This window comes from Pan paniscus, chromosome 4 (assembly GCF_029289425.2).
Source record: "Pan paniscus chromosome 4, NHGRI_mPanPan1-v2.0_pri, whole genome shotgun sequence".
NCBI classification, from domain to species: domain Eukaryota; kingdom Metazoa; phylum Chordata; class Mammalia; order Primates; family Hominidae; genus Pan; species Pan paniscus.
In genome coordinates this window covers 51,380,784-51,394,191 of record NC_073253.2, presented here as the reverse complement: position 1 = coordinate 51,394,191, position 13,408 = coordinate 51,380,784, and the positions used below count along the sequence as shown (strand labels likewise).

The 13,408-nt window shown below is 35.6% G+C and overlaps 1 protein-coding gene across 2 annotated transcripts in view; it reads left to right on the top strand.

The window, feature by feature from the left end:
* Positions 1-13,408, top strand: part of IPO11 (importin 11) — a 212,552-nt gene that overhangs the window by 105,725 nt on the left and 93,419 nt on the right. For both annotated transcript variants that reach the window (XM_003827413.5, XM_063604439.1), the window contains 2 exons: positions 4,636-4,751; positions 9,209-9,285. In XM_003827413.5, coding sequence (XP_003827461.3) covers positions 4,636-4,751; positions 9,209-9,285 — 193 coding nt within the window. The remainder of the gene's footprint in view (positions 1-4,635; positions 4,752-9,208; positions 9,286-13,408) is intronic.

Below are 13,408 nucleotides of genomic sequence, written 5' to 3'. Positions count from 1 at the left end.
GTGCCTTTTCATTTCACTGTTCTGGACACTTGGTGGACATTTCAGGCTGGAAACTCATGTTCTTGAATGCTAGATGACTCCATTGTATTTTATTTCTTCCTCTTCGTATTTTTCTTTTCTTACTTTCTGAACTTTTTGTTACTTACATGATAGATATTCTGAACCAGTCGTCTGATTTTCTTTGTTTCCTTCCTGCTTTTTTTTTTTCCTCTTTCTCCTTCTGTTCTACTTTCTAGGGAATTTTCTCAATTTTATCTTTCAGCCTTTTTATTGAGTTTTTCTTTTCTGGTGACATGTTTTAATGCCTATGGGTTCTTTTGTGTTTTCCTGAATAATTCTTTTGTACAACATTTTGTTTTTGTTTTATGAATGCAGTGTTTTCTTTAATGCAGTGTTTTAATTACCAAAGATACTAATGATGTATTTTTCCAAGCTTTCATCTCTGCCTGGTCTCTGTTTCTTTTAAGGTGCTGTTTTCTATTTAGTTAGTTGTTTTGTTTTCTGTTTTTCATAGCAAACATTTTAATCATATCTGTTGATCCTCGGTTGCCTTCTCTTATTTACTTATTTATGCTCTATTATGAAAAATTTAAAGCATACACAAAAAAGGAAGAAGAGTGTGATGAATCCTGAAGCATCACCCAACTTCAAGATCAGCATTTTGTCTGTATAAATTTAGGAGCGGACACTAAAAAGCTGAGTGGAAGGATTGTGTATGTGGTGTGGTGGGGAGGCTTGCTGATTGTGGTGGGTTTTTTTTTTTTTTTTTTTTTTTGAGACAGGATCTCACTCTGTTGCCCAGGCTGGAGTGCAGTGGTGCGATCTTGGCTCACTGCAACCTCCACCTCCAGAGTTCAAGTGATCCTCCTGCCTCAGCCTCCCCAGTAGCTGGGACTACAGGCATGCACCAACATGCCTGGCTAATTTTTGTGTATTTAGTGGAGACAGTGTTTCATCATGTTGGCCGGGCTAGTCTCAAACTCCTGACCTCAGCTGATCTACCCGCCTTGACCTCCCAAAGTGCTGGGATTACAGGCATGAGCCACTGCTCCCGGCCATAATTGTGTGTTTTTCTTTTAGGATGGTCTGGTTGGGTTTTGTAGGAGAATGTTTTCGGGTTAATTTTTTAAGGTCTTTCCTCAGTGAAGGACCCCTCAGTCTCCTACCTGTTACATGCTGATGTAATCTTCCTGTTTTATGTCATATTCCTGTTCTTGATTACCTGGTATCTCCCTGTCTTGAAACCATCTGTTTTATCTTAGCAGAAAATAAATAGCTGGTTTTATTCTGGTTCAGAGGAGGGCCAGTTATTTGTCTTCTTATGTATCTGGATGAGATCTTGGCATCAAACTGCTTTCTAAACATTTTCTAGAAGTCCTCTTATTATTAATACTTCCTTTTCACTGTCCTCTAATCCTCTGTCCCCTAAGTGCAGGCATGCATATGCACACGCAGTTGTGCACACACACACACACCTCTCAAAATACCTGGTGCCATTAGTTCCTCAGTCTTTTTTCTGTAGTGTAAATCAGGTAGTTTGTCTTTTCCTGCTCCCCTGCTGGATTTTAGTTTTGGTTTCTTAGTTGGCTAAATCAGTTAGCACTTGTCTTTCTTCCCAGCTTCCAAAGTGAATTACTTTTATCTCTTCTTATTCTGTCTTTGTATTTCTGTTTTTAGTTCTTTTTTTTTTTTTTTTTTTTTTTAATCCTCCTGTATCCTTTTAGTTGGCTTTGGGAAAGAACAGTGGTAAATGCATGTATTGAAACTGTTCCTCTGTTAGCTTTCTCCAGATGTTAACATAGTGATTTCTAACACTGTGCATTATTTGGTATAGCAGGAACATAGAGTACAGAGCTTGTATAGGGGGAACTGGTGAGGAAGGCTAAGCGAACATCTCTTGAAGGTCAGAGGAAGAAACGTTACGATTTTTATTTTAGAAAAGTAGTCAGGGCACCACTGAGGACACTAGTTTGGAAGTGGGTAAAACTAAGGTCAAATAGACTAATTAGGAGACTGTTAATCAGAAAAAAGATGATGAGAACCTGAATTATGGAGAGAAGGGGAAAGATTTGAAAAATATTTAGGAGATATTTCTTCTTTGAAGAAGAAGAACCAGGAGGTAGCCATGATATAATTTATCACTAGGTAGATAGTGATTCATGTCACTTGAGTTAGGAAATACAGGAAGAAGAACTGTGTTTTAGGAAGACAATGAGTTGGTTCAGTATTAGAGGTTGAGATAACCTTCTGGCTGATAATGTGCTGTAGTTAGTTGATTGTTTGGAATTCAGAGAGTTGTTGTAGATATGATAGATTTTTGTATATCATCAGTGTGTTCATGGGACATGAGAAGACAGCCAAGGATACTACCCTGAGAATGGTATTTGGAGGATGCTATTTTTTTTTTAAACTTTTCTTTTGTGGAAAAAATTATAGATTCACAGGACGTTTGAAAGATTGTATAGAGAAATCCCATGTGTCCTTCACCCAATTTCTCCTTACATGTTATGTAATTATAGTAGAATATTAATTCTCCCCTCTTTAATTATTCCTGGTAGTTTTCTTATTTTAATAACCGATGAATTCATTTTTGAACTTTCAGAGTATTGTAGGCAATGTCTTGTAGTTACTGTGGGCCCAAAGGGTGCTTACATTTACTTAAAGCTGCATATCAGGGATTGGACACATTCTTTAGCCACTAGAATGATAAGGTATTGAATCTCTTCAAGCATTGATTAAGACAGTGTGTTATATAGTATAGTAGAATTAGTATTCTACTATAATTACATAAGATGTAAGGAGAAATTGGGTGAAGGATACGTGGGATTTCTCTATACAATCTTTGAAAGCAGTGTGTTTAGCAATTGCTTACTTTAGTTTTGCTAATGCTAGCATATTTTGAATATTGGAATACACATTTAAGTAAGTAGATAAATTTTCCAAGGAAATTTTAAGTCTACTGATAATCAAAATGAACTTGACTGTTTTTTCTTAATATTCTTTCTTTTTTGTTTCATGGAAGATTGAGCTATGGAGAGTGAAATTGAAGTGAGTTTTAAGGCCCAATATGTACTACTCTGTTAAATAATGGCATTTTCATAATTCTCTTCCTTTGGAAAACTCCTTAATAAAGCCTTCCAAGTGGTTTTTCATTATTAAAAGGGACAAAATTATATTTAACATAAGTTCTGGAGATTTAATATACAGTGCAGTGACTGTAGTTAAAAAATAATGTATTGTACACTGGAGAATTGCAGATAAAATCCCAACAATTGAACTTAGTAGTATGCGTCATCAAAAGGGGAATACATATATACTGTGTGGCATTGTAATTTGCTTTGAATTATATTGACATTTGAATTCTTAGGTGAGGAGGTATTTCGTAATTTATTTGGTTTCCTTTTTGTGTTCATCAAATTATAGATATTATTATGTTTTACAGATTGACTTTTTACCCGTTTTGTTTTCTTCCAAAATACCTACTGTGTAATACATTGAATCAACCTCCCTAAGACAGTAATTCAGCAAACTAGAATTTTAGATCGAAACTTCTCTTCTTCTTCCATCTTTGTGTTCTTGATTCATTAAAAGTGTTATCAAAAATTCTTAAATATGTTGAAAAGATAACAAAAACGCCTTTGCCCTCATCCCAACATCATCCTTTTTCCTTTCCTGTATCTAAGAAGCATTAACAGTTTTTTCTGTTTGCTTCCAGAAACATTTTTGTGTATACCATATACAGATATCTAGATATTTAGAAAAATTCTTTGACATGTGGAATTGTTATACACACTTCTGCACCTTTTAAAAAGAATTTGTTTGAAAATTTAAAATTCTGTGTCAAATCCTCCCATCCTTTTTTTTTGTGTGTGTGTGTGTGAGGTGAGGAGGTCGACAGATTCTTGCTTTGTCATGTAGGTTGGAGTGCAGTGGTGGGATCATAGCTCACTGACTGCAGCCTTGAATTCTAGGGCTCCAGCGATCCTACTGCCTCAGTCTCCTGAGTAGCTGGGACTATAAGCAGGCACCACCATGCTTGGCTAACTTTTAAATGTTTTTCAAGAACAGAGTCTTGCCATGTTGCCCAGGCGGGTCACCAACTCCTGGCCCCAAGCAGTCCTCCCGCCTTGGCCTCCCAGTGAGTTGGGATGATAGGCATGAGCCATGGCATTCAGCCCCTAAAATCTTTTTTAATGGCTTTTCAATATTCTTGAATCTGTTCCATAATTCAGTTACTTTACTGATGAACATTTAGGGTGGGTTCATTTTAGATTAATTATTTAGGTGAAAGCATCTATAGAATTTAAAATACCAATGTTAGTATGTCATCTGTAGAGACAGGGAGAGGAAAATAGATATTTCTTATATGTGCAATCTATTAAAATGAACAGATGTATGTAGCCTTGACATATATATATTTTTAACTGCCAATAGGCAATTGAATAGTATTTTTTAATTTTTCCTTTCCAATTATAAACAGAACTTTGTTTTGCTATTACTTGTAATTAGGACCTTCCTAAAAATATGATTCATTTTTTTCATTGGTTTTAGGGCTTCTTATATGATAGGTAATTTTTTGGTGGGTGATGGGACATTAGAGTGTCTTATTATAAGTTTTATTTATACTTCCCATAGGGATTAGGAGCAGACAGCAAGAACCTGTACCCTTTCCTGCTCCCAGTTATTCAACTGAGTACAGATGTTTCACAGCCTCCACATGTTTATCTTCTGGAAGATGGTTTAGAATTATGGTAAGAGGAAAAACTTAATACCATGGATCTTATTTTATTCGTGACCTTTCCTACTCTCATGCCAGTAAAGTTAAGGTCATGTAATAGGGCTTTAAAAACAAAAAAATGTAAACTCTGTTTCTTCAAACTGGGGCATATATCTCCTTTTTTTGGCAGCTGTCAATCAGTGTAGGATTATAGTAGACAAAGTTAAAGGGGGACATTTCAGTAGGAACTCAGCTGCATTTCATCTTTTGGAATTTGTCATGTAATATGGGGTCATGGTAACTTTTCCAAAAAGTTACTGACTTACAATTTCCAGTCTGTTAAATGAGATGTTTGGGGGATATTGAGGTCCTCTTACTACTTAACCAAGTGTTGAGATATTATACCTCAGCTCCAAATGCTAATGCGACTTACAGTCTTAACTTACTGTTCTACTGAGTAAATTAGTAGTATGCGTTATTAAGAGGTTAAAAAAAATGCCCTGCTTCTGTGGCAGCTCGGTGCTACAAAGGCTTATTGACTGCCCACGGTGTGTAAGCAACTGTGCTAGAAAATCCTTTTGCTTTATTAAGCTCACTTGACTGTTGGCAACAGTTTTCTCCAGAGACAATCTTTCAATAATACATGAAAAGTTTCAAAATCCCATTTTGTAAATTGATAGTGCAGTTAAAGAAAGCAAATCATAGAAATCAACTGTAAAAGAAATGAACATTTGATTCTCTTCATCCCTCCCTCCTTCCCTTTGGAACTAACTGTTTTTGTTAGATGTCTAGAATTTAACAGTTTTGGTTCTTAGAAATTACCTTTGGTGCAAATTATAAATAATGATCTTTATCGGAATATGAGATGAATGACTTTAAAACTTTACTAGTTAGATACTTATTAATTTGTGGTTTGCGTTCCTCAGAAAGGTGTTGTTCGAACTTAAATGGCATGTATATGGTTTGGTTGTAAATTAGCCTGTTGTTGAAATGTTTTATATTCAAACACTTATATTTGTATAAGGATGGATTACTTTAGATCAGAGGTTGGCAAACTGGTACTAGACAGGACCAGATATTAAATATTTTGGGCTTTCTGAGTCACACAGTCTTTGTTGCAACTATTTGACTCTGCTGTCAGTGTCAAAACAGTCATAGACAATATGTAAGTAGGTATGGCTGTGCGCCAATTAAACATCATTTGTAGAAATAAGTTACGTGGGTGGATTTAGCCCATGAGCTGTAGTTTGCCATCCTCTGCCCTAGACTGTAAGATAAAATATTAATTCCTGGCATATAAATAATTTTGTGTAAACATGTAGATACTATATGATGTTGAATGTTAGAAAAAATCCAATATTAAAGAGATTAGACTCAGAATTATCAGTATTACTGACAATATATTAATGTATTATTAAAGGTGTAGATATTTTCAAGGGATTACATTAAAAAGTAATAATAAAAATGCACGGCTTTGTTAATGGTAATGTTTTTTCCTAGCTTTTAGTTACATGCTAATAAAAATAAATTATTAGGAGAAAAATTTTTTAATTACCTAATTTGTTAATAGTTGAGTTTCTTTAAAGAGAGTACATCCTTCTTCATGAATTTTTCTTGATGGGTTAGAGTTTATATTTGAAATCAGGCAAACATAGGTGCCAATCCCAGTTATACTACTGCATTATATATGTAATTTTAAGAAGTTAATCATCTTTGGTGAACCACAGTTTTCTTGTCTTTAAAATGAAGAATAATTCCTACCCTTACATGGTTGTTGTGAATATGAGATAATGTTTGCTGAAGTGGTTGGCACTTTGGATATGGCATTCAATGCCTAAGGATAATTAAAGATTGCCTAAGAAGAGAAGGACAGAGAACATTCTGGCCAGGGCAGAATTCTAATGAACCTGTAACATTTTGAGGACACGAGGAGCCATCTACAAAGACAGAGAAGAGCTGTTTACTTATATAGTAGGAAAACCAAGCCAAGAGAGGAGAATGTTTCCTAAAAGAGGAGAAAGTGGTCAACTTTGTCAAATGTTGCTGATTTTCCTGGTAAGATTAGTATAGAGATGTGAATTTGGCCACATGAAGATGATAGGAGGGTTTTTACCGGAGTGGTAAGAACAGAAATTAGAATTGGAATAGACTGAAGAATGAATTGAAGGTAAGTCTGTACAGACTATGCACACTGATAATTTGTTTGAGAGCTTTTACTATTAAGAGGAGCATAGACATGGGGCAACAGCTGGGTAGTGTGGGAAATGTGAAGATCTAGAGGAATGGGTGAGGCTGAATTGAGAGAGTGGGATAAATGAAGGAGGCAAAAAGGGGTGGGATTCAGAGCTCAAGTGGAGGGGGTTGAATTTTGGTAGCAGCTGGGATACTTCATGCATTTTAACTGGAGGCAGAAGGTGGTTTTCCAAATTTTGTAGTGGAATGAGATAGGGAGGTGTTCCATCCAATAGTTTGTATTTTCTCAACAAAATATGAAGCATCGTCTTTAGTGGGGAGTAATGGGCTGGATTAGGAGTGTGCACAAGATATGAGAGGTCTGTAGGTGAGAGAAGGTATAAAGTAGTTATCTTAGAGAATGGGAATTTGAATTTATTAGGGATAAAACCAGTACACCAGTTGATGCTTGGGGTCACGAATATGGAGTGAAGCTTTCAGACTGATTATGTGATTTATCTCCTACTATGGCTTTTTACTTTCCTCTTGATCCATCTCACTAGAGATTTGTCAGTTACTAGGCTTTTCAAAAACAACCTTTGGCTTTGGTTCTCTTTGTTGTATATCTGTTTCCTATTTATTAATATCTGCTCTTATGTTTATTATCTTATTCTACTTGCTTTAGGTTTATGGGCTTGTTGTCATCTGATCTCCATTCTAAGAAAATCAGCTCATCAACTTTTAGCCTTTCTTCTATCTTAATATAAACATTTAATACAATAAATTATTTTTAAACAGAATTTGAACAAAAGACTTTGTATAGTTTTTTTGTTTCTAAGAAAATTGGATGAGGTAGTAATGAATACTGGTAAGCAGGCAGCAGTATCAGCTATGTCTTATTAAATGTAATATGATCATTTAAAAAACAAAACAAATTTGATTGCTTTTTGCTATTTACTCAAAAGATCATATCTTTCTCTTAAGAAAAAACCTTTCTTTTAAAAGAAACTTGATTTCCTAGGATAAACTTTACTTGGTGGGGAATTCCACTATTAATGCATATTATAAACATTTTTCTAACATTTTATCTAATTTTATTTTTTCTTCTATTAATGATTTGGATCTATGATCTACATTTTGTGATTCTTTTTGATTTTATATCAGTGCTATGTTTAACAATTTAAAAATTGTTTTCATTGCACTGGAATGATTTTTGTGATATATAACAATCTATTCTTTGTATGTTTGAACAATTAAGAAAAGGAACTGGAAGTAGACCCATGTTGGGGGCCGGGGTTCTTTACAGTTTTGATAGCATCATCAGGTTATTCCTTAGTTTTTAGTTTTTATAGCCAGTATTAGATTTTGAATAGGCTTTCCCCTCCTTTCCTTGCTGCTGTTTCAACAATCAAAACAATCCTTGTTTTGAGGGTTGGGGGATGTGAACAGATAGACCAATCACACACTTCTCTGATAACCCACCATGGATGTGTATTATGTCATGGATTGTCGTCAGATTAGTTTGTAATTTGCCTTTGTTGCACGAAACCTTCCATGTGTACGTATTATATTATGGATTGTTTCATAACTGCTAATGCGGTCAGATTGGCTTGTAATGGCCTTTGTTGTACTAAGTTCATATTTATTAAGCATTTAGCATAAGTTTTACTAACTTATTAGCTTAGTTTCCCATCGAAGAACACATCAATTACATGTGGCAGAGGAACATATCAAGAAAATCAGAACAACAAAATAACTTTTTTACCTGTTTGACCAATCTGTAATAGTTATGCTTTTGGTTTATTGTTATAATTTCATTATTATGGATACTTTAGTATATACAGTTATGTCTTTCTATCAACAGGGGATTGGTTCCAGGGCTACCACATATACCAAAATTCATGCATACTAAAGTCCCGCAGTCAGCCCTGCGGAACCTGTGTATATGTGTATGTGAAAAGTCAGCCCTCCATGTACTTTGGTTTTGCATCCTGTGAATACTGTATTTTTAATCTTGGATTTGGTTGAAAAAGTCTGGGTTTAAGTGGACCTACTCAGTGTAAAGCCATGTTGTGCAAGGGTCAACTGTAGTTACTTTCCTTACTACCTTTGCTATGTATGTAGAAATATTACATAATTTGCAGACAGGTTTTTATTTTGAGGCATTTGGTTAATTCTTTCTTAGATAATTTTTATAACTTAACTGATTATACACTTACCTTTCTTCATTTAAATGAGACCTTTTAAAATATTTAAGTCATATGTTAATGGCTTTAATGGGCATGGAAAGTGGTTTAATCATCTGTTTTTCCTTCCTAGGTTAGTAACTTTGGAAAACAGTCCATGTATTACACCAGAGTTGCTTCGTATATTTCAGAATATGTCACCACTTCTTGGTATGTGTTAAAGCATAAACTTACTAATGTTTTTGAATGCAACCATAATTTGGAGGCATTGAAACATAATTTGGAGGCATTACAACAAAGTTGTAAGTTCAACTTCTAGTTTAGATTCAGGGGATATATGTACACGTTTGTTACATGGATATATTGCGTGATGTTGAGGTTTGGGGTACAATTGATTCTGTCATCCAGTTAGTGAACATAGTACCTAATAGTTTTTCAACCTTTGAGTTCCTCCCTCTGCCCTCTAGTAGTCTGCAGTGTCTATTTTTGCCATGATTATGTCCTTGAGTACTCAATGTTTAGCTTCCATTTATAAATGAGAACATACATACCTTCCATTTTTATTTAATCCCTAATATTGACAAATAAGTCTGTTGGTGTTGTTTGTTTTGTTTTGTTTTGAGACAAGGTCTTGGTCTGTTGCCCAGACTGGAGTGCAGTGGTATGACCACAGCTTACTGCAGCTTCGAACTACTGGACTGAAGCAACTCCTCTAGCTTCCTGAGTAGATAGAGCTACAGGCACACACCATCACATCTGGCTATTTTTTTCTTTTTTGGAGATGGAGTTTCACTCTTGTTGCGCCGGCTGGATTGTAGTGGTGTGATCTCGGCTTGTGGCAACCTCTACCTCCCAGGTTCAAACTGTTCTCCTGCCTTAGCCTCCTGAGTAGCTAGGATTACAGGTGTGCACCACCACACACAGCTAATTTTTATATTTTAGTAGAGACGGGGTTTCACCGTGCTGGCCAGGCTGGTCTCGAACTCCTGACCTCGTGATCTGCCTGCCTTGGCCTCCCAAAGCGCTGGGATTATTAGAGGCAAAAAATGTCCCTGAGGTATAATGAATGACACACTGGAAAAATAGACTCACTCTTTGTAAATACCAGCAAATGTGGACTAAAAACAATTGTAACTGATTAAAAAATCATTTTCTTGCCTTATTTGTTGGATGACCATGGTGGTTAGATAATGTGATTAGTTCTTCACATTTTCTCCTAAATTTTTTGTTACTCTTTTCAAATAACAATCAAGGTAACCATTTGTTTTCCAATAAAGAGCCATTTGCTGTTTGTTATCTAGAGTCCCCATAAAAGGAAAAACTTACCAAAGATGAAGTCAGTGGCAATAGGTGTTGATCTACTAGAAAAAGAGAATAGGGTTCTTTGGTGAAGGCCTTTTTAGTTCTGTTCTACCTAACTTGGAGACTACATACCATGCTACTTTAGGCAGTCCACAGGCTTCTTTATATTTGACCTAAGATTAGACACCTCAGCCAGCCCTTTTACCAACTTTGTCGTGAACAACATTCAGCTGCTTCCACATATGTGTGATTTCACATATTGGTCTCATTTCACCCTGTTTTCCACCTCAAATTCAGCATGCTTAGTCTCCACAATGTTCAGTTCCCTAAGAGTGATGGGAGAGGGATTGGTAACCAAGAAGAAGAGATTTAAATACAAAGCATATGACTTACTTTACTATAACTGTATGACACTATTTTTAGTGTAGCTTTAGGTAAGTGCTCTAGTGTAGTGGTTTTTTTTTGTTGGTGGTTTGTTCGTTTGTTTGTTTTGAGACAGAGTCTTGCTCTGTCACCCAGGCTGGAGTGCAGTGGCTCAATCTCAGCTCAGTGCAACCTCCACCTCCCAGGTTCAAGCAATTCTTCTGCCTCAGCCTCCTGAGTAGCTGGGACTACAGGCATGTGCCACCATGCCCAGCTAATTTTTGTATTTTTAGTAGTGATGGGGTTTCACCATGTTGCCCAGGCTGCTCTCAAACTCCTGGCCTAATGTGATCCACCTGCCTCGGCATCCTAACGTGCTGGGATTACAGGCTTGAGCCACCATGCCCAGCCTGTGGTGTAGTTTTAATGATAGAAATCTTTGTAGTTGATGCATATTTCTTACCAAATCAATAAGGACTTTTATGTGTTTGGAATAATGCCTGGCACATAGTAAGCATTATCTAATGTTTTGCTAGTATGTTTAGTACTATTACTGTCACTATTAACATTACTCCCATTTAAAAATTATCCTACCATTGACTGGCTCTTCAGGATTTGTTACTTTACTGAATCAAGAACTAATGAAATTTCAACCTTTTGATAATGGATGTTCAATTTAAACTTTTTTAATTTTTAAAGATTTAAAAAGTTCTATTTTATAAAGTTTCAATGAATATAGGTGATGTGGATTCTATTATTTATTTTCTACTTTTATTGTTCAAACAAAAAAGATAAACATAATTTGTTTTATGCATTGTGGTATGTGTATTTACATCAATAATGAAGAAATTCTATTTACAAATTACATTTGTTCATGTTTATTTGTACATCTTGACCTCAGTATTACCTTCATTTTTGTTTGAGTTTGACATACAGCTTTTTGCATGTATATTCTTTCTTTCTTTCTTTTTTTTTTTTTTTGAGACAGAGTTTCACTCTTGTTGCCCAGGCTGGAGTGCAATGGTGCAATCTTGGCTCACTGCAACCTCCATCTCCCTGGTTCAAGAGATTCTCCTGCCTCAGCCTCCCGAGTAGCTGAGATTACAGGCATGCACCACCACCCCAGCTAATTTTTTGTATTTTTAATAGAGATGGGGTTTCTTCATGTTGGTCAGGCTGGTCTTGAACTCCCGACCTCAGGTGATCCACCCACTTTGGCCTCTCAAAGTGCTGGGATTACAGGCGTGAGCCACCATGCCTGGCCGTACATTCTTTCATGAAAGTTTAAAAATTTATTTTTATATACAACCAGAATATTTAATCTTTTAAGAGTATAAACCAAAATGAATACTGTTTTTGTATGTTAAATTCTCTTATTAGAACAGTGCTTTTAAGCTATCTGTTTATTAAGTATGATAGGTATTATATTTTTCTAAGCAGAAATTAAGCCACTGGGCTAGTTGCAGTGGCTCATGCCTGTAATCAGGTAGATTGCTTGAGGACAGGAGTTTGAGACCAGCCTGGGCAACATAGCAAGACCCCATGTGTACAAGAAATAAAAGTTAGCCGGCCTTGGTGGCCCGTGCTTGTGATTCTAGCTGCTCAGGAGGCTGAAGCGAGAGGATCAAGGCTGCAGTGGCTGCAGTGAGCCGTTACTCTGCTCTTGCATTCCAGCTTGGGCAACAGAACAAGATGCTTTCTCTTTAAAAAAAAAAAAAAAAAGAAGAAAGAAAGCAAGAAAGCCACTGGCAGAAAGTTTCTTACTTTAAAACATATAAAGCCAACATTATAGAACACTTTAAGATGTTTAAGTTAATGGTTTTTTAGGATGTGTTAAGTATGAATATATTCAAGGCTAAGATTCATTTTATGTCCTTTTCCCTACGTGTAAATAGAATCTGATAAATTTTAAGCAGAACCAGAGGCTGTAACTGGAAGTAATTATATTAATTTAGTTCTAATGGCTTTTTTTCTTTAAATCTATGTTATGGTGTTAATTTACTTAGTATTCTCATTACTTAAAAGATCAGCATGTGACTGGCTCTTGTTCTAGTTATTGCGAATGCAACACTAATGTTCCTTTAACTGTAAAATTTTTCAGCTGGTAACTTTCTATCAAATTTGGAAAGGATGAAGCAGATTTCTCTAGATTCTCTATAACATAATTTAATAATTCACTCCCTGTCCTCCTTACAGAAATTTAAAGGAATATATATGTAAAATACAAATTAAATATAGGAGCAAAATTATAAATAAAAGCAAATAGTAGATTATAAAATAAAATCACACTAAAGATATGAATCATATATGCACAGTGCATAACTAAATACTTTGATAGGTTATATACAGGTTTACCTTAGAGCTCTGTAGAAGTCTACGAAAAGAAAAACCTAGTCACTTAAATCAGGGATTTTCAGTCTTGGCTCTGTTGACATTTGGGTCAGGTAATTCTTTGTTGTGAGGGACTTTCCTTTGCATTGAAGGATGTTTAAAAGTGTCCTCAGCTTCTACCTACTTGATGATAGTGATGACAAAAATGTTTCTAGACATTCCCAAATGTCCTGTAGGGGACAAAATTGCCCCTGACTGCGAACCATAGACATAAATTACTCAGTATCTGAAAGTAAATACCTATCTATTGCATGATTGAAGTATAACTTCTTGGTAT